Source organism: Mytilus galloprovincialis, chromosome 10, assembly GCF_965363235.1.
Source record: "Mytilus galloprovincialis chromosome 10, xbMytGall1.hap1.1, whole genome shotgun sequence".
NCBI lineage: Eukaryota > Metazoa > Mollusca > Bivalvia > Mytilida > Mytilidae > Mytilus > Mytilus galloprovincialis.
This window is the reverse complement of record NC_134847.1, coordinates 39787291-39808163: the sequence shown is the minus strand read 5'-3', so window position 1 is coordinate 39808163 and position 20873 is coordinate 39787291. Positions and strand designations below refer to the sequence as shown.

General features: G+C 32.9%; 2 protein-coding genes across 2 annotated transcripts; both read right to left on the bottom strand.

Moving 5' to 3' along the window:
- Nucleotides 1-360: 360 nt before the first annotated feature.
- LOC143047551 (uncharacterized) lies at nt 361-1478 on the bottom strand. Its single transcript, XM_076220617.1, has one exon. It carries the CDS (start codon nt 1337-1339, stop codon nt 626-628), a length of 714 nt encoding a protein of 237 aa, XP_076076732.1. The 5' UTR covers nt 1340-1478; the 3' UTR covers nt 361-625.
- Nucleotides 1435-6956, bottom strand: LOC143049479 (uncharacterized). Its single transcript, XM_076223096.1, has 6 exons — nt 6833-6956; nt 6141-6308; nt 5759-5917; nt 5068-5244; nt 1759-1834; nt 1435-1484 (listed from the first exon to the last, which is right to left on the bottom strand). Exons 2-6 carry the CDS (start codon nt 6306-6308, stop codon nt 1435-1437), a joined length of 630 nt encoding a protein of 209 aa, XP_076079211.1. The 5' UTR covers nt 6833-6956.
- Between the last annotated feature and the right edge of the window lie 13917 nt (nt 6957-20873).

The following is a 20873-nucleotide window of genomic DNA, read 5'->3' as shown; positions in this document are numbered from 1 at the left end:
TCCTGTATATCACATTTTGGTACCACACGACTATAAACAGACAATGGGTGGGATGAGGTGGGATTAAAATAACTTCACTTGCAGGCTATAAACATACATTACAGTACAAACGTTGCCTATTCTGTCAAACGTTTGCCTCCTCATTGAGTGGATATTAAACAAATGAGACAGAATCACATGGACTTCCGCCTAAGTTAATTGGCCAATGAGGTTATGACCATATCCTCAGTGTCCAATATCTTCTTGCTACAGTTCCATTAAGTTATGGGTAGCAGAAACTCTACAGACTTCCTGAAGATGAAACCCAAAATCTCAAATACAGTATAATGCCTCTTCCCAAAACTCAAAATAAAACATATCTTCTTTCTTAATATTATTTATTACATAACAAGTGTTGTACAGATAACATAATTATACATTGCTCTTAGATTCACAAAATGTATGCATGGGTATTTTATAAATTTAACAATAATAACTTGTGCAATTTCAATTATTCAAATAAAACTTATCAAAATGATAGTTACGATGAAAACATTTTAATTACCAATGCAAGTACAATGAATATGGTGCAAATACTTCATTAAACTTCCTCAATCTTAGGGCTAGATCACAATTAAGATTACTTTTACTCTTTGTTAAAAACATGAACTAAACTAGAATAGTCAGCTTGTTCTTTAAATACAGTTTCAATATTTTCAGACCCATTTGCAACCTGAGATAATCTCAATGCAATACTGCCTGCATCAACTAATGTATGAATTCTACTATAGTACTCGGCACTTGTTCTGCCAAACCAACCAATATGTTTTATTGCCTGGTCTACATTTTCAGCTGCCCCTGATAAAGCCATGGTAACTGCACAACCTGATCGAAAGCTATAGGGGGTTTCTCCTTCATAAATTCCCAACAGTGATAAGTAATAACGCAATCTCTCATACATGACAGAGTAATTGACAGCCTTATCCAACACTCTGCCTTTTTCAGAAACTATTCTGAACAAATAACCTACTGACATATCAACTGTACTGACTTGGTAAAAATTAACATAATCAAGCAGACCTTGTACAGGACAAATAGACAAGTCATCACACTTTTTAATAACAAATGTATTACTCTTTCCCTTATCACCTCGGAGTGTCTTTCCAAACGTATGTTGAAAAACCAAGCCACTATTATCATTTAATACTTTTACCTCCTGAGCAACAACTAAAGAAAGGTCACTAGCCCTATCACCTGCAAAAAATTGTAGTTTCATCCAAGCTCTATCTCTATACAGAATATACCTCTCCCGTAATGACAGACCAGGGCTTTTAATTTCCCTATCAATGTATGAACACATTGCCTTAATTTTTGATAAAAATATAGGCTTAGCTTGTTTTGGCAATACATGTGCACTGGCTTGTTCTTCCCTGATTAGTTTAAGATATTCTTTTACTATGGGGGCACAAGCAGGGTTACCAGACTTAGAAAAAATGTCCCAATATCTCCCAAAGCCATTATCATCAAATATATTAACCAATTGATTAATCACCCCTTCAACTGTACCGGAAGCCAGTCGTTTTGGACAAAAACAGTCAAACTCCCCCTTTTGGCCTAAATGTTTGCAATGAACACCGTGAATAGTAGTTTTTCCAGAAAAATCCTTCCAAATTAAAAATCTTCGAATATCATCAGGTGTACAAACTGACAAATGTTTGCAATCTAAATCTTGGAGAAATTGGAGAAAAGAACCTTGAAAACTTTTCTTCCTCTTGTGACCTGATGAACAAGTTATTCGTTTATCTAACTCGTTCATTCTTCCCTCAATTTTTTCCAAATCAATGTCACTATTTATCTGCAATGACAAATATAAGGTCCATTTTTAGGTCAATGACAAAAAATTTAACAATTAAAAATTGAAAATATCTTAATAGGACTTATAACCTCAAAAGAAATACAATGCACATGCATTACCCAATAACAATATACATATTTTTCATAAATAAAAAGATTAGCAACACTGGTACATTAAAATTATACAAAAACATTCAATTCATTTTAAGTTCACTTGAAATATCCGTATTACAGATGTATTACTTCACATGAAATATAAACAAAAATAAGATCAAGAAAAAGAAACTCTGAATGCCCACAATGGCCATCTTAAACCAAATTCATCAACAACAAAGCCTTTCCTTGAAGGTGCTTTGACAACCCCTTTTTGACCCCTAGCTCCTAGAAGAATGGAGGTTGATGAACAACTAGTCAACATTGGCCACCACATAGGAACTGGATAAAGTTCAGGTACCACAACTGTGCAAGAAACTGACTGTTCCTTCAAAAAACATAGCAAAGGAAAAATCAATACATAGGGTGGATATACATACATATTAGATTCTGCCTTTAAATCTTGGGAAAACACATTAACACCAGAGGTTTCTGGTGTAAACCATGGGGTAAAATGTCTAAGTGGCCTACTGTCTACTGATTGCATTACATTCGAGTCTAAAGACATAAGATCAACAGTATGTGGACCAAATCGAGAATCAACTAAAACCCATGAAGCATTACTCAACATAGTATCAGCCGTGTTCAAAATTCTAGAAGGACCATCAGCCTTATTCAGTTCAGATGGAACAAAACTTAGATGCAAATCAACATTTTGCCCAGCGACCAACTGAAATATATCCTTCATAATAGAATTCAAGGCCGGACATTTGCTCCCTTGACTATTCCAGGCTCCTATTACCGCCATGCTATCAGTTAATACATCAACCCGAGAGTCTAATAAAGATTTTCCCAAAGATTGCAATGCCTTCAAAATGGCTTCAGCCTCCTTTTCATGAATAGGTCTAGTATCATCAGCCAACCAATAATCACCCATAGTCAAATGGTTGTCACCTAAATTCACAAGTGCCCCATATCTATAACCTGAAGAGTCTGTAACCATGTCAATCTTATTATGAAATTCTGGTCTCCATTTTGAGAAGCCTTCCCATTTGTCCAAAAATTTCCAATATTCAATCTCCTCTTTAAGAGGTCCAAATACCCTAACAGGCCTACTACATTTAGTACAAACAGAAATAGCAGCATTCACCTCCCTGCAAAAAAGCTTACAGCCAGGTACAGCTAATTGCATACTAATACACTTTCCAGAAAACCTTTGTAAAGTTCTCAAGTCTACCTCCTTAGAAGACAAAATAAATTCACGCAACTCAATAAATTTTTTCCGCTTATCCTCTGGTAAAATAAATGCTTGCTTTTCCGAATCAACGAAAAAACCAAGAAATTTCTTACAAAATTCTGGAACCAATGAACACTTCTTAAGCGAAAGAGTATACCCTAACCTTGTCAAAACCTCCAGCATAACATAAACCAACCTCCTACCTTCGAACTCTTTCTCCTCACTAGACTGCAATGGGCCCCCGCGAGTTACTGAAAACCTATCATCAATATATAATGTATTCAGTACATTTAATTTTCTTAAATATGATGTTACACACATCCCTATTGACTGGTATATGAATGGGCTTGCTTTCCAACCAAAGGGCAATGTTGTGTAAGTCATGTAAAATCCCCCAAACTGAATACCAAAATATGTAAATGAATGTTGACTAAGTTTAACATGGTCATAACCTGACTTTTCATCATATGTTACCATTAATGCATCTTTCTGTACTAATCTAGGAATATCTTTCAAAGTTTCAAGATGAAATGGTAAATCTTTCACCCACAAATTTAAAAAACGTTCATCATGGCATAAACGTGGCTTGCTGGGTTCGACTGTAAGTGGCATTACTATTCTAGGGGGTTCACATTCACCAACTGCTCCCAACAGCTTAACTGAACCCATAGCAATTTTCTCACATAATTCTTTTGAAATAAAATCAACATGTTGCTTACAAATTTTTGAATTTTGAAAATATTGATTTGGAGGGATATCCGAATCATAGAAACGACCCTTAAAATTTCCTTTAAAGTATCTGAAAAAATCTGTAGCATCAACCCCATTTATAAGCCATTTTAGTATATCTTTATCATCTGTCCCTACTAGAATATCTTTCCAGTTAGACAAATGGTGATGAATCTGACCGCTTAGAAAAAGATCAGGATCACGCAAAGGAAAAGTCCCACTATCAAAATGAACACCACATGCACCATTCAGAACTTCTTCAGCCGAAGGAACGTGTGTTGTAAGTGAAGGAGTTTCACCTCCAAGTGTTACCCATGCTGGTTCTTGGCGTACTTGTACCTTTTCGGGATTAAAACCACTTTCCATTTCCCATTCTGGAACATGAATGTTGAATGAATTTAAACTTCCCAATGTATTACTATTCTGAAGAGAAAATAAAACTCTCTCTATATCCAAGAACCAACATAAGAGCACTTTAAGGAGAAACCCCTTCACCTACAATCCACGTGGAACATGTAGAACCACTAGGGTATCAGTGACCCTTGAATTGTAAATGAAGACATTTCAAATAGAGAAAAATAAAATAAAATAAAAAACAAAATATTTCACAATAAATTAAAATTCCCCAATTAATTGAACATACAAATATACGAAAAACATTATTTTCCCTTTGCAGCCTTCATTTTGTCACAGTCTCTTATCTGATGACTTGTACTCTCGCAAAACAGACAAGCACCTCTCTGACGTATTCCAGAATTTCCAAAATTTCCAGAATTTCGGGGTCTACCCCTATAATTATTATTAAAGCCACCTGGATATGGCGGTTGCAAGTAAGGCATAGCATTGTATGGATACATACAAGGAGCCTGGTATTGCGGGTATAAATTATGCAATGGCGAATCTTCAGGTTTTGGAGTAGTATCCTTTTCAGGTTGCTTTTCCTTTAAACACTTCGACACAGCTTTTGTGATTGCATCCGCAACCTTACCACCCAGTACGGACAAACACAAAGAAGAGATATCTAATTCTAATTGATGTCGGTTTGCCTGACGTGTTAACTCTTCAAAGGTATCGGCATCATCATGATTAACCCGTCTTGCAGCTTTAGCAAGTTCCTCCAGAGTAAGTAATATGAGTGAATCACTAGGATTATCTTGCAGACAAAGTGTCCTCACCTTCTCCTTTAAGTTCTTAACAACTTCTTCTTTTGTAGTATTCTCTAAGTTAGCAATCCTGTCTTCCAAATCGTCCCTCTTCCTTTTATTTGTCCCATTGTTGTTGTTGTCACCACTACTCTGCACAATGTCACCACTCATCTGCACATTGACAGGATTAGCACTAGTAGTGGGAGTCTTAAAAACAGAAAACAAAATCGGTCTTAAAAACAGAAACAAAACCGGTATCATTATTAACACACATTACATAACACCAGTCAATGCCAGTGAATCACTATTAATATCAAAATTCTATGTAAATTACCACAGTGTTGTCAATATTTTCATTTATAAATATGAATAAACATATACTTGGATTCAACCAGTATGGATTACGTCACAGTAAGACAAGTAATTATGTATTAACCAACAAGACAATTTTATATTTTTATATGCTCGTTATGTGGTACAATTTGTTGCTCATAAGTGAAGGCCACACAAAGACCATAAATGATGGCATTGTCCAATTACTTCTTAGGTTATTATCTCATTGGCATACAATTTTAGAAATTCTCTAGTGCGATCATTGATTTGTCTTCTAAGCTTGTCATCCTAGTCAATGTGCAGAATTGTATATATAAAATTCAATAGATTTAATTTTATCTGCCAGCCAAGACATTACATTCAAAGTGCAGGACTAGAAATTACTTACTTGATCTTGTGACTGGGTTAAATCTTGTCCACTAGGTTGCCCATATTCATTTGCATACAGTATCAAACAATGTGTGGCCCACCTGGCTTCTTCAACTGTATTATCTCTATTGGCAAATTGAAGTAAATCTTGTAGTTCTGCACCAGTTAAATCCAGAACCTGATCAATAATTTAAAAAAAAAAAAAAAAAAATGACAAATAAAACTCAACAGAGCTTTTGTTTTACTTCTTGTACTAGTAACCTTGCTAAATTTAAATAAAACTGGTTTATTTATAATGTATTACAAAACACTTGACTTGCATATGATTGTCTATAAATGGTTTTAAAATAGTAGCAAGATAAATCAAGTCAAACAATGAAATGATTAATAGTACTACAAACCTGTTGCCTCAGATCATCCATGGATAAATTATCCAATTTGTTGTCCTTTTGAAAACGGGCAAACTCCTTTAAGCCCTGTGGTTGTCCTCCTCTTATTCTCTTAATAGCTGCCACTAACCGTACCCCTTTTAATGAGTGCCTCCGTTTCAAACACGTGGGTAAAACCATCTGAAAATAAATACACAACTCTACACACTAGTCTAGACATCAAATGACCTTGCGCACCTGTTGAGGGAAATCCCCTTTTGGCATTTTTTAAAAACTATCTGAAGTACCACACATAATAAACGAACATAGGCAAATGTTATTTATCATTATAATCTTAAAGAAACAAACAACATTTTTAAAAGTGTCTATCATTTGATTATATAAATCAAATCTTATAAAATCTATGATAACACGTGTCGAGCGCACCTTTCGCCACGACGGGATTGTTGAAAATCTTTATACCTCATTAAATTTTGTGAGAAACTATGAAATGAACATATCTTATCAACCAGTTTAGAATATAAATACAATACAAAAAATAAATCAAACCATCTCCTTGGCCCTCGCCATTTTTCCAGTATCATATCTCATGGCCTCTTGCCCATTTAAAAATGTATTATGTCTATTGCTATTCTCAAATTACATGACCTCTTGTCATTCTTATATCATATGGCCTCTTGCCATTTAAAATAAAAAATATATACCTTTCCTATGAAGTATGTTGCCAACTTGGCCTGAGCAGTCAGGACACGGTCCGCTCTCTTCAGTGGATATTAAACAAATGAGACAGAATCACATGGACTTCCGCCTAAGTTAATTGGCCAATGAGGTTATAGCTTGGTACAGCTGTTACTTTAGGTTTTGATAAGATATTTGACACAGCAAAGGTTTCTGACACATAATCACAGTGTAGATACTATTCTGTACGCTATCCGGAAGTCGCGATTTTCGAAGCGATGATTTCCAACCGGCTAACAGGACTGTTTTGCCTACGGTAACTTTTCTCATCATTTGTTTACTCCTATATCTACAAAGTGCTTTGAACATCTTCAAGGTATATATAGCATCATAAATATGAGTTACTGTAACAAAAACATGCATTAGAATATAAAATATACGTGTGCATCACATCAACTTGGGAGAAAAAAGTGAAATCGATGGACAATTTTGCTCTTGTAGTACAAAGCAAATAATCTTTTATTGCAAATATTTGCATCAGTTTACAGTTAAATATATACTGTTTCAATATTCTTTTCGTATTTAAGTAGAATATTCGTATTTCCCATAAAAAATTATGTTTTCCTTGAGGATCCCAAAATAAATTACTGTACGATCAGTCTAGAACTGACTGTATTCTAGAAGCGATTTCAGATTTTTTGACTGTATGACCAGTCGTGATTTTGAAGAAAAAACAACAGCAATTTGAAGGTATATACGTGTATATGTGATATTATGAACTATCCAGGGAACTATAACGTGTAATTACTTTCATCAGACAATACAAATATATTTCTGATGAATTTTTTAGATGGCAAACTAATTGTATTTTTGTTCCATCAGTCTTATTTAAAATCGAATGCCTAAAATGTAATACATGATTCGCTTGTGGACTTTGAAATAAATAGTGTATCGTTACAGTTATCTGTTTATAGCTATTACATTTTTAAAGATTATTTACACCGTCCTCCGTTGACCAATTGATGATAACATAAATCAAGCTTGTCGCTTTTAAAATAACAAAAAATGGATAAAGACAGCTTTGCGTAGGGGGTTAATTCATGTGATATAATTTTGGTAAGTTTACAGAAATAGAAGGTCCATAATGCATTAATCGAGTAAAAATGGAGCAATTTCAGAAAACTTTAATGATTGGTTTAGGAGGTGTTGGAAATACCTGATGGGTGCCCCCATATAATGCAATGTTCAAGTCCGTATCTTATATAAAGTAACCCCATAAAAGATTTTTACTAAAATTCGAAATAGACGGTGCACAATACAGTCATTATCATTTATGATAAGGAATCCGAATAAGATTAATTAATAGTTATATCAGTGACGGATTTTAAAAAAAAGGGGGATCCGGCAGTTTGAAACCCTTTTTTAACTATCAATGCATTTGTATGGGAACATATATTTGAAATCCCCTTTTCTCCTGGATTGGACCCCCTCTCCATTTAAAAATGGCCGGAACCCCCAATGTATATAAAGTGGTTTATGAGGAGATGCGCTTACAAAACCGGCGAAACATATTGTACCGGTCGAATGGACGAACGGAAAGACGGACTTCTTCATCACTGTAACCCCCGCTTGACAAAGTGGTGTACAATTGAGTGTCAAAGAGATAGCTCTACATCTTAAACAAAGTGAAGGAACTGTGATCAATTATAGGCTACAGTACGGCCTCGAATGTGTGTAAATACATGCATTTTTATATAACAACTAAATCTGTGTGTTTGTACAATTTTAAGTATAACGGAGGACATTTCTGAAACTTATATACTAGTATACATCAAACCTTCCTCTTATTTCATCAACATTTAAACATCCTTATACTTAATGTAGTAAGTCGAGTACACCCTATTAAGCTAAAATATGCTTCAGGATGTGAATGTATTGAAAGATGTTTGTGTTATTTAGAAAAATGCCACCTTCTAATGTATCGTAAATAACTTTGAAATCACCACTAGAATACAGTGACATAAAGACTGATCATACAGTTTTAAAATATACAAGCGAGACTGATCGTACAGTGAGAAATTCAAACAAGTGTAATTTTCTTATTTCTGGCTTCAAAGATCTGGTTGAAACTTTTACCACCACTTGAAATATACTTCATTTAGTTAATTAAGTCTGGATTTTACGTTGATTTGAACACTAAGAGGGTAAAAAGATTGTTTTTAGGTTCGCCGACTGATTTTTCTTAGTGATACACTTGAAAATCTCTTGATTAAGGCAAAGACACGAATATTGAATGTGCGGAATTTAAATCTAAACCATTTAAGAATATCAATGTCGGCTGAATTAATCATTAAGCAATGTACAGATGATCAACTTACCGTTTAATTCAGTATACCCATCAAAATTAAAATGTGATCCAAAAAGTTCTCGCTTCGAAAATCGCGACTTCCGGATAGCGTACAGAATAGTATCTACACTGTGATAATGAAGGTAGTCAATGATCTGAAAATTTAGAAATTGGACTTAAACCTATTATGGTCCGTTACTCCAAATCTTAATTAGGTTTCAGACACAGAATAGAAGTAGAACTGATAAATTCAAATACAGTACGTTTCAGCATATCAAAGTACAACACGTATGTTTGTTGAAATCAAACAAAGATTCATTTTTCTTCCCTTTTGACAACAATTGAGACCAACTCGCAAACGGGAACAACAAATCTAAATATATATTTAGAATCGGCAGTTAAACAAACAAAAACAAAAAAATTGCTTGAATTAACAAACCATTAATTTGGACCCTTTAGACCTCAATGTGAACTTATTTGAAAAAGGGGTTAAAAATCAAATATTTAAAAGTAAGGTATGAATTAGCATATCAAATTAAAGAACACCTAAATTCAATGTTTGTTGACATTAAAAAAAAGTTTATCTATGGACCCTTTGCACCTCAATGTAGAACACATATATTTGATAATGGTTAGATTTAGCATACTAAAGAACCCCATTGAAATTGGTCAAGACATATGTTATATGAAATGCCTGTTTTTTTCCCCTTCATTCTAAACATGCAGTTAGGGCTATAACCCCCATAATCAATCCCACCTTCCCTTTGTGGTATTGAACCTTGAGCTACAATTTCATAGAGATCCCTACACGTATACTTAAGTTAATGTCTGGAAACTAAATGTCTTCGGAAAACGACATCACCATACAATTATACGGCTGCTAATGTTTTACAATCAAATACATAAGATTCAACGCTTTTTATGTACTGCTTGTTTTTCAATATCATACTTACTTTACGCAACCACCATTTCATTTCAAAAGTTTATATCAGGTTAAAAGCTGCCTTTAATAATGTATACTTTTTTAAAGTATCAATGTGTGAGATGATGTATTTACACATTGTATTTTTAGTGCAATCCTATCTCATTTTAAATAATTAAAAAATCAAATGCATCTATGATAGGAATTTATGAAAAGGTGGATTAATGAGTTTTTATCAGAAGTTTCAATCTTATGATGCATTTCAGTATGTTCATGATTATTAAACTGGCTTTGTACATGACCAACAAACTGAATATTCTTAGTTTGTTAGTTAACAAGCTTACATCTAAGATTAATTATATGTACCTAAACATGTAAATAAGTTACAATTAAGGTATAAGTTAAATTTCAACTTGAATTTAAAACTACACGGATCAGACTTTAAGTTAATAAGTTGGGTAACAATTCATCGATATACTATTTTTTGACTGAAAAATATAGAACCATGAGCTAGAATATAAGACAGTGCTAAGACTGATAGGCTCATGCATACACTTTCCAATATAATATTGCCCTGGAGAGAACACCGAGTTTGGTCGACGTAGGTTCTACAGTACAAAAAAAAAAAAACACAAATCGAGCAAGGGTTTGCTGTTTTACTATCATATGGTTCAAAGTTAAGATGAGATTGACCAGCCTTTGGTAAATAAATAAGAGCTTGACATGAACTGGACAAGGTTTAACATGATTAATAGAGGTAATGTCAAATTCAATGTCAGAGTGATCGGACTTTGGTATTTAACACACCCCTATCCCAGAAACAATTATTACTTTTACCTGAAGTTTTACTGACAATGAATGTATGAAATTTTCCCATGGATCACCTCTTGTTCATGAATCAGCTGTAACTAGTAAATTTGGGGTTCAAATTATAAACATCACTATATGTGTTACCATACCTAAATAATGAAATAATTTGTGAATCAATGAAGACCTATTGCAGTATCGTATTTATCACAAATTGTTTTAAATCCATTCACTTTAACAACACTTTAAGCAATACATTCGAAGTATAACAAAACATTTCCACTAAAGATTTTAAAACCGACAGGTCCACTGACACTATTGTCTGAAAATCTGGATTACGAAAAACTTTGTATTAATTTTGACCAAAGCAAATTTGGAGAAAAAAACCCACTTTTCTATTCAAGTATGAGGAGTAAGCATTCTTTCTTGGCCGCATTGAAGTTGAAATTGGTTAGTTTCATTGCCAATATTTATATAGTGAAAACCATTTGCAGCTAATATCCGAAATCTTAAATGACAGGGTCAAACACAATCGGAAGAACAAGAAAACCCCAGAAAAAAAATGGAGAGCTATGGTCGATATGTCACAGTGTTAAACCAGATAATTACACATGTCTCTTTTTAAGTTCAATACAATAAATTATGTCTCTTGTTTAATTCAATAAAAGATATATTTCTCATATGATATTGTTTTATTTCCTTTAATAAAGATTATAAACAAAGTTCGGTCTGTTTTTATGTGTTCTTGACTGGCGCTTCCTGTCGTCTTTTTAAAAAAGAGAATCTTATTAAGCTAAAAATAATTTTATTAATGACCCGTTTGTCAAATAAGTGTATGTATAGCTTGCCTGTTTCTGTACATGCAAAGTAGTAACCTTTTGCTTGAAGCGAGCGGTGAACGTTAGAAAATTTAAGAATCAAAACTAATTATTTTTTTCATTAACATAAATAAAACGTTTAACGTATAAAAAGTTGTAGAATATTTTAGCAAAAATAAGACAATACAATGTAAAGAAATACAAGCAACACAATGCATAAACAGTTAACTCTGACCGTTTGTCAGATGAACAACACTAAACATTAGAAGTAGTTACAACGTTTGTCGACCATTTATAAAAACAGGGCCAGCTTCAATAAACGTCTCTGTAATAGGTACGATTTATGTAAAGAAAGATGCATTAAAATATTATATAGTCTCACAGCTAGATATAAATGTTTGTGATAGATACCTTTGCTCTACTAGTTTCAATTGCCGACAAACAATATTTGATGTGCATTTTGTCATTTGGAAAAATGTTAACGACTATCAAATACAGAAATTTTCCATCAACAGCATACAAGATAGAAAAAAAAAAACAATATAATGCTTTCGAAAATAGATTCTGGAGAAACCAACCAAAACATATTATTGATACATCCAAAAAGAAATATTATAATGATATGATAAAAGACTCAAAAGAGTCTAAAACACAATGGAAATGTATTCACCGTTTAAAATCCATCTGGTGCATCATAAGCACATAAACTCATTACAACTGAAGACCATTAAACTAAAGATCGTAAGGAAATTGCTTATGCATTATAATTATTTTGAACCCTTGCGTGGGAAATTAAGGCATATCAAGGCACTAATCAACTCAAATTTCTATACTCTTACAAACTATTTACAAATGATATTTTTTTGCAAAAAAGGCACAATAAATTCATCATTTAACAAGTAAAAATTACAAAACTATTTGATGAAAGAATTATATTAAATTTTAAGGCTTTTTCTGGTTATTACAATATAGATATTAATCTTACAACTGAGTGTTCTGTTCATAGCAGCTTCCTTAAAATATGTTTTCAATCGAATGATCGATACTGGCATGTATCCATGTTTTGAAAAATCATGCTAAGATAGCTCCTATTTTCAAATCAAGCGGAAGGGGAAGCAGATTCTGCTCCACATATGGCACCCGACATGCTACTCATGTTACTAAAAAGCCGGTAAATAGTCTAATTTGGTAGGTCACATTCGTGAAAAGTTAAGAGGATTGTTGTTACGACATAAGGAATATATCCGATATTATCTGTATGACGAATATTCCATAACGGACAACCAACTTATGATGGCGTATGTAATATCAATGAAGGGATGATTACAACTTCACCATTTGGAACTCTTGATGCGAAATGCATCTTGGTGCTCATTTTCCATACTTCACCAGAGATAACTGTCTGTTGTTCAAATTTCCGACGTCAAAATGTAGTTTGAACTAGTTCCGTAATTACTGCAACTTCAATTTCAGTTTCTTTAACAAATAACTAAGTTCCTTATAAAATTCAAAATTTCTAACGTTAACAACCTCTGTTCCATCAGTAACCACTGTCTGCTGTTCAACGCGTGGAAGTTTCAAGGTAGCTACATCTACGCTCAAAACTTTGTTTGGAACTTCAACTTCAATTGCCTCAATTACGTCATATAGTACCTTATATGTAATTTTATATGAATCAGCAATATAATAAACAGACTCTTCACTCGGATAAAAACGTTCATTTAATTTCCCAACAGTACATTTGTCTTTTTCCAATATCTGGAACTATAGGCGAGTGATATGAGAGCCAAATTTACATTTTTAATGTACCTAACTAACATACGGCTAAATTATATATCAGTGGAAAGCTAAGAATGTGTTCTTTCTAAATATCCCGGTCGTCAAAAGAAGTTATGGTGCATTTTTTTTAAAATCGGTGTCAAAGGTCATGGGTGCAATTTCAATTGATGGATACTTCCAGTAGAAAAATCGAGTCAACACAAATGCAAAAACGAAATAATACTATACATGTAGGAATACTGTATTAGTGTTTGGAAATATATTACTATCATAGTATAATGAATTTTGGTCGATTTTAACGGTAATGTATGCTATGTAACGTTTTCTATCAATGGCTTTGAAAATCAACCATTAAGTTACACAAATGTATCGGTAGTCGCCCTTGCGTGATTTAAATCTTATAAGACCTCCATATCAATTGATAGCACGTATTTACAAACATATATCTGCAAATTTGATATAAATAATCCGAAACACAGTATTTGGAGCAAGGGGAAAATATAACATATGACGTATTTTTGCTTTCATAGAAAAGTCCCATGATGAACTGTACATTAAAATAAAGGAAACGTGTGATCTCCTATTAGTTTGAAAGCATGCCAACCGCGTCAAGATCAGAAAACCATAGGGCAGATTTTTTAGAATTATTATTGTAGTGCAATATGTTGAGTCTGGATCATACCGCAATTTCATTTAAATAACTGAATCAGATATGATAAGAAAACTAGCTATCATTACTTAAATGAGAAAAGTCCTACTAGTATATATAAATCAACAAATAGACAATTTCGATATGAAATATAACAAAGATATTCTCGAAAATATGATCATTCATTGTACGTCAAACTGTGTTTGATTTTACTTTGGTCGGCCGCCGTGTATCTTGATTTCTCTAATTCTTACTCGATTTATCCTTTTCCTGACCCGTAGATTATATTTATTTAATCCACGTGTGGTTCATTTGATCTCAGTTGTTCTTTGGTCAAAATTCGATTATGACGTAAAATTTTCTTGTTTTCCTCTGAAATTCCTATTGTGACGTCATGAAAAAAGGCGACCATGCCTGATGACGTCGCAAAGAAAGAACACATTTTTTTGCAGGTTGTTGGAAAAGAAGGAATAAGAGTGTCCGCATATCGTCTAAAAATCATGAGAGAAACAGATTCCACCACCAAATCTCGTGCAATACGATATTTATCCACTCTCGACAGTTAAATTTTAAATATTTAAAACGCTCGGCGAGCCTTGCGTTTTAAATTTGAAAATTTCACTGTTTCGAGTGGATAAATATCGTATTACACTCGATGCAGTGGTGGAATCAATATATATATAAATAATTAAGCAAACAACACTTGCCAAAGTACTTTGCACTTTTAATTACGCTGGTGACGACGTTCGTCTACTTTGGGACTAATACATGTACTTTTTGATAACTTGTTTCATCGCTTTAAACGAAAGACAAGGTTATCCTAATATTCAAACGTTTATTTCGCTTTCTTATGTTGATATTTCGTTATCGTAATTATGATTGAATGATCGAAACGTCGGACCAATGTGATATCGGACCGTTTATGACGTGTCGGAATATTGCGATATCGGAATATCATAGCTTCATTTTCCCTTGTAGTCTCATAATTCTTGTCGGTCAACGTATTTATACAAAGACCTCTTCCTTGGCAGGGGCATATATCATATCAGCAGTGGTTATTCTCAAAGCGGAAACAATTAAAATCTACTACAGATTGATTTTAAAATTGAGAATGGACATGAGGAATGTGTCAAAGAGAGAACAATCCGATCAAAAGCAAAACCGGCCGAAGACAACTAATTGTTTAGTCACTGCTCAGATCTTTAAAGGACAAGGTATGATAAGAGGCATATTTGGCCCCCCTTTTTCCCGATTTGAGAAATTTTTATGTTGAAACCCATCCTGCATGTGAAATGACCTATAGTATCTGTTCTTAAACGTATCACCTTATTTTGCGGATATATGTCCCCAGATTTTGGCAAAAAGAGACGTAAAAAGCGCCATGAACAACAAAAAGTGTTTAAAATCTACAATTGTGTGACGTTTGAAGACAATTTTCAACATCAGCGCCAACGTAGACTATCCTGAAATAATCAACCAGCTACTCTTCTCTACTATATTTTTCATCTTATGAAATATCATGGTGGTCTACTTTGGCGCTAATATTTTAAATTAAATACATGTACCCCCAGATCGATTAAAAATTTTACGTATTGTAATGTCATTCAAAAAGTGCTAACATTGCTACGCAAGTAGGTTTTGAAACATTGTTCTTGATTTTGAAATGTCAATCAAAGAGTAAATTCTTTATGCCTTATCCTGTTTTTTTGTTTATTTTTAAATCATTAAAGATTTATCATCAACTATAATTATATGTTTATTTTTCACATTTTGCAGCACTTTTGAAATTCCAGCAAGATGGTCATGAAAAACAGCATTGATACATGGTATATTGGATTCATAAAATAGATAATTTATATATAAAAAAAAAAAAATACTACATACAAAAATATACTCCTTATCTGTCCTCACAACGATTTTTGTGTTCGAAGAAACCAAAAAATAGATGGTTGTGCATATATGAAAATAAGGAGTTTGGTATGATTCCCAACTAGACAACTATCCACAAAAATTCAAATGAAGTAGATTTTAACAATTATATGAAACAGTTGGGACTTTATCAATGAGAAAACCCCCATGTCATACAGTTGACTATACAAGGTCCAAACATAAAAAAAATGTAAATTGACAATTGATAAAACTAACGACCAAATCTATAACAAAACAATTATATGGTTATCATATTTATATAAAATATATACATTAACTCGGAATGTGGTATACGTTTACAGATAAAATACAAGAGACAAGACAATGTAAACGAGACAATATACAAGAGACATTATCAGTGAGACAAATGACTTTAGACATAAGTAAATGAAACATGAGGCAAGACAATGTAAACGAGTCAAGATGCAAAACAATGTAAACGAGAAAGAAACAAAAGACAAGATGCAAACGAAATTAAAACAAGAGAAGAAAAGACAATGAAAACGAAGAAAGAGAAAACAAACAATGTAATTGAGACATGAGACAAAGGACAAGCAACAAAATATAATGAATAAAAAGACAGGACAATGTTAACTGTACACGAGGCAATGTACATCACACAAAGGACAAGAGACAGAAGAAAACATAAATGAGACAGGACAATGTTAACGAGACAAGAAACAAGAAAATATACATGAGACGAGAAACAAAAGACAAGGGAAAGACAATGAAAACAAGAGACAATATACAAGAGACAAAAAACAATGAAAACAAGACTAGATACAAGAGACAATGTTAGTGAGACAAGATACAAAAGAAAATGTAAATGAGACAAGATACAATATACAAAAGTCAAGATACAATTTTAACGAGACAAGAAACAAGAGACATGAAACAATACAATGCAAACGAGACAAGATACAAGATACAAGATACAAGAGACAATGTTATTGAGACAAGATACAAAAGAAAGTGTAAATGAGACAAGATACAAGATACAAAAGTCAAGATACAATTTTATTGAGACAAGACACAAGAGACATGAAACAATACAATGTAAACAAGACAAGATAAAAGATACATGAGACGATGTAAATGAGACAAGACACCATTTTAATGAGACATGACACAAGAGAAATTCCACATGACAATGTAAATGAGACAAGAAACAAAATACATGAGACATTGTTAATAAGACAAGACACCATTGTAATCAGACAAGACACAAACGACATGATAATGTAAACGAGACAAAAGAGCAAGACAATAAAAACAAGAGACAATGTACTAGAGACAAAAGACAATGAAAACAAGTCTAGATACAAGAGACAATGTTAATGAGACAAGATACAAAAGTAAATGTAAACGAGGCAAGATACAAGATACACAAGACAATGTAAATGAGACAAGACACCATTTTAATAAGACATGACACAATAGACATGACACATGATAATGTAAACGAGACAAGAAACAAAATACATGAAACAATGTAAAAGAGACAAAACACCATTTTAATGAGACAAGACACAAAAGACATGACAATGTAAACGAAACAAAAGAGCAAGACAATGAAAACAAGGGACAATATACAAGATACAAAAGCCAAGATACAATTTTAATGAGACGAGACACAAAAGACATGAAAAAATACAATGTAAACGAAACAAGATACAAGATACATGAGACAATGTAAATGAGACAAGACACCATTTTAATGAGACATGCCACAAGAGACATGACACATGACAATGTAAACGAGACAAGAAAAAAAATACATTAGATAATGCAAATGAGACAAGCCACCATTTTAATGAGACAATACACAAAAGACATGACAATGTAAACGAGACAAAAGACAATAGACTCGACAATATGTATTAGACAAGACACAAACGGAAATAGAAACGAGACCAGATACAAGTTAAACAAGACATGATACAGGCTGCAAAAGACAATGTACACCGAGACAAGGAACAAAAGACAGTGTACACGTAACAGTATTCATGCGACGATATACAATGTAAATGAGACAAGAAACAAAAGACAATGTACACGAAACAAGAGACAAGAAAATGTAAACAGGACAATATACAATGGACAAGACAAGACAATGTGAGCGAGACAAGATACAATAGACAATGTAAACAAGACAAGAGACAAAAATCAATTAAACTAGGTGATACAAGCCAATATGTATATGAAATATTGTTTATTTTTTATCTTATTAGGCACTTAGCTATGGCTAAAAATTACAGTTGTGGTCTCTGCAATAAGACGTATTTAACAGTCAAAAACAGAAGAACAACAGTAAATGAAAAAATAATAGATTATCTGGCCAAAACTCTTAAAAGGAATATTGACAATGCAACTACATGTATATGTTTGAAATGCAGGGCAACAATATACAGGGATATGAAAAAGGTGATGAACTCACCACAGATAAGACTAGGTACAACAACTTGCCAGACAAACGATGATGATGATTCATTTTTTTTTGGCAGAAGAAACATTACCAACAGAACTGATAAGCCCCAAATCTATACAGTTAAACCTTTCATCTACATCTAAATCTCATAGACGTAGTACTGTTTGTCAGAAAAATAGTAGTAATCGACATCGACAGATAGTTGTACCACATGAGGCTCGAACTCAGGCTTTCATTGAAAAATGTATCGTTATACCAGCAAATAGCAGATGTTGTCCAAATCATCTTTTGGGAAACTATTTTACACAAGAGTCTATTTCTAAGATACCAGAAGTAAATAACACTACACTTTTTAATAAAAGTGACATCACTGAGCTATTAGACAGGGTTCGAGGAACATTGACATTAAATTGCAAACTTAACTTTGATTGTGCGCACTCATTGTCAGAGGAGGACTACCAACGACTGACTGGTTTAACAAGGAATAAGTTCGAAGCTGTTGCAAATACAGTTACTGACCTCAGGAAATCTGAAATAAGATATGTAAAGACATGTTTGGCCATCCTTTTAGTTAAATTTCAAATTCAATTTTAGCAACATTATTCTCATTAGAAATACACCAAATTTAAAGAGCGACGCATGCTGCTAGATCCTCTTTGATGAAGTCATTTGTGCCAAAGTTTCTTGGCTTTCAACATATGTCCCATGAGAAGTTCACTAGAGACCACACCATTCAAACAGCAAGAACTTTGTTTGCAGATGATAACCAAGAGACTGGTATTCTTGTCCTTGATGGGACTTATATCTACCTACAGAAAAGTTCCCACCATCATTTTCAAAAGCAGACATACAGTATGCATAAAGGGAGATCCTTAGTCAAGCCCATGATGATTGTTACAACAGACGGGTATATTTTAAATGTCCTCGGCCCATATTATGCTGAGGGTAATAACAATGATGCTTCTATAATTAAGCATGTATTTAGGACTAATGCTGACGAGATTAACACATGGATACACGATGATGATGTCATCGTTGTAGACAGAGACTTTCGTGATGCTGAAGAATTTTTGAAAAAATTAAATTTCAAAGTTCAAATAAATGTTATTACTAATTATCTCAAAGATGTACAAAATAACTTATTCAAGTAACATATTTGTCATTTTTTTTTCAAGTAACCCTTTATGTCTATTCTCCTCTCAATTCTGAAATTTATGGTATAAAATGATGTAAAAATTCACAAAAACTACATTAAGTCCCCTGCTTTTATTGAAATTTAATATAACTTTATTGAGTAATTTTTATTAAAAAAAAAATAATAATTACCTATATAAGTAACTAAAAAAAAGTTACTTGTTTAAGTAACGCCCCTGACTGATGTCTGACGTAGAAAGTGTTGATTCATATGTAGAAGAATGACATTAACCTTGTCTATATGAATGACTTTAACAAACTCCTCGCAACTGTTTTTGTTTATTCATAAGATGTATATTGCTGTTATAATCTAAATTAAAAGAAGGGTTCACATTCCATATGTCATCACATTTATATAATTTTTCTTAAAAAAAACACGTTTTGTTAACCACAAGATTTATTTTGTCTGAACTTGTAACGTAAGACGGGGAAGACTAGATTTGGTATTTTTTTCAATTTTTCAATTTTCCGCTTTTTTAACACATGTTTTTTTTTTAACTCCAAGCACTTGATAATACACATGTCACTTTGTTAAACTCAAGAATTTGTTGTGTTTGGTCAAGTGTGTCTTGTAATTTTATCAGTTTCCCTTATTACTATTGGTAACAATATTAACATAATTTTAAAGCACGTTAAGATATCTAATCAGTTTGTAGAGTTTTAGTAGAATATTTCATAACAAGTACATTTTTATAATTGTTTGCAATTGTGACAACTATCTACCAGAGACCGTATGTGTTAATTTCAAGAAATCTAGCAATATAATATTTAAAAAAAAAAATGTAATAGTTCATGGAGGTCACCCTTTTTACGCATTTTCCTTATATGAAGTGTTGACGAACACTGAACTTTGCAAACTTTTTTTACGAATTTAAAATGTCCCTGTAATTGATTCACAGTTCCCTAACAGATGAAAAACGAATTCTAGAAGCAACACACATTTGTTACATAATATATCAATAGCATTTTTAGTCGTTTGTGTTTAAATGAAGTTAAATAGTAAGGTCTATGCTTTATTTGTAACTCTTACTATTGTTTATAAAGATAGGTGTCACTTAAAATTTCTTTTATATTACTCAATTTGTTAATACATGTATTACCTAATGTAAAGAACTATTAACATTAACTGTTGACGGAACCATACAAGTCCATGTGAAATTCTATTTATGAGAATGAAAGTGCATGAACAAGATC

Excerpts from the sequence above, each read along its gene's own strand:
- LOC143047551 (XM_076220617.1), bottom strand. The coding sequence starts at position 1,339 with ATGTGTTCATACATTGATAGGGAAATTAAAAGCCCTGGTCTGTCATTA.
- LOC143049479 (XM_076223096.1), bottom strand. The coding sequence starts at position 6,308 with ATGGTTTTACCCACGTGTTTGAAACGGAGGCACTCATTAAAAGGGGTA. Across the intron at positions 5,245-5,758 it reads TAACCCAGTCACAAGATCAA|ACTCCCACTACTAGTGCTAA; the intron begins GTAAGTAATTTC and ends TCTGTTTTTAAG. Across the intron at positions 1,835-5,067 it reads TTAAGAACTTAAAGGAGAAG|ATAAATAGTGACATTGATTT; the intron begins GTGAGGACACTT and ends TTGTCATTGCAG.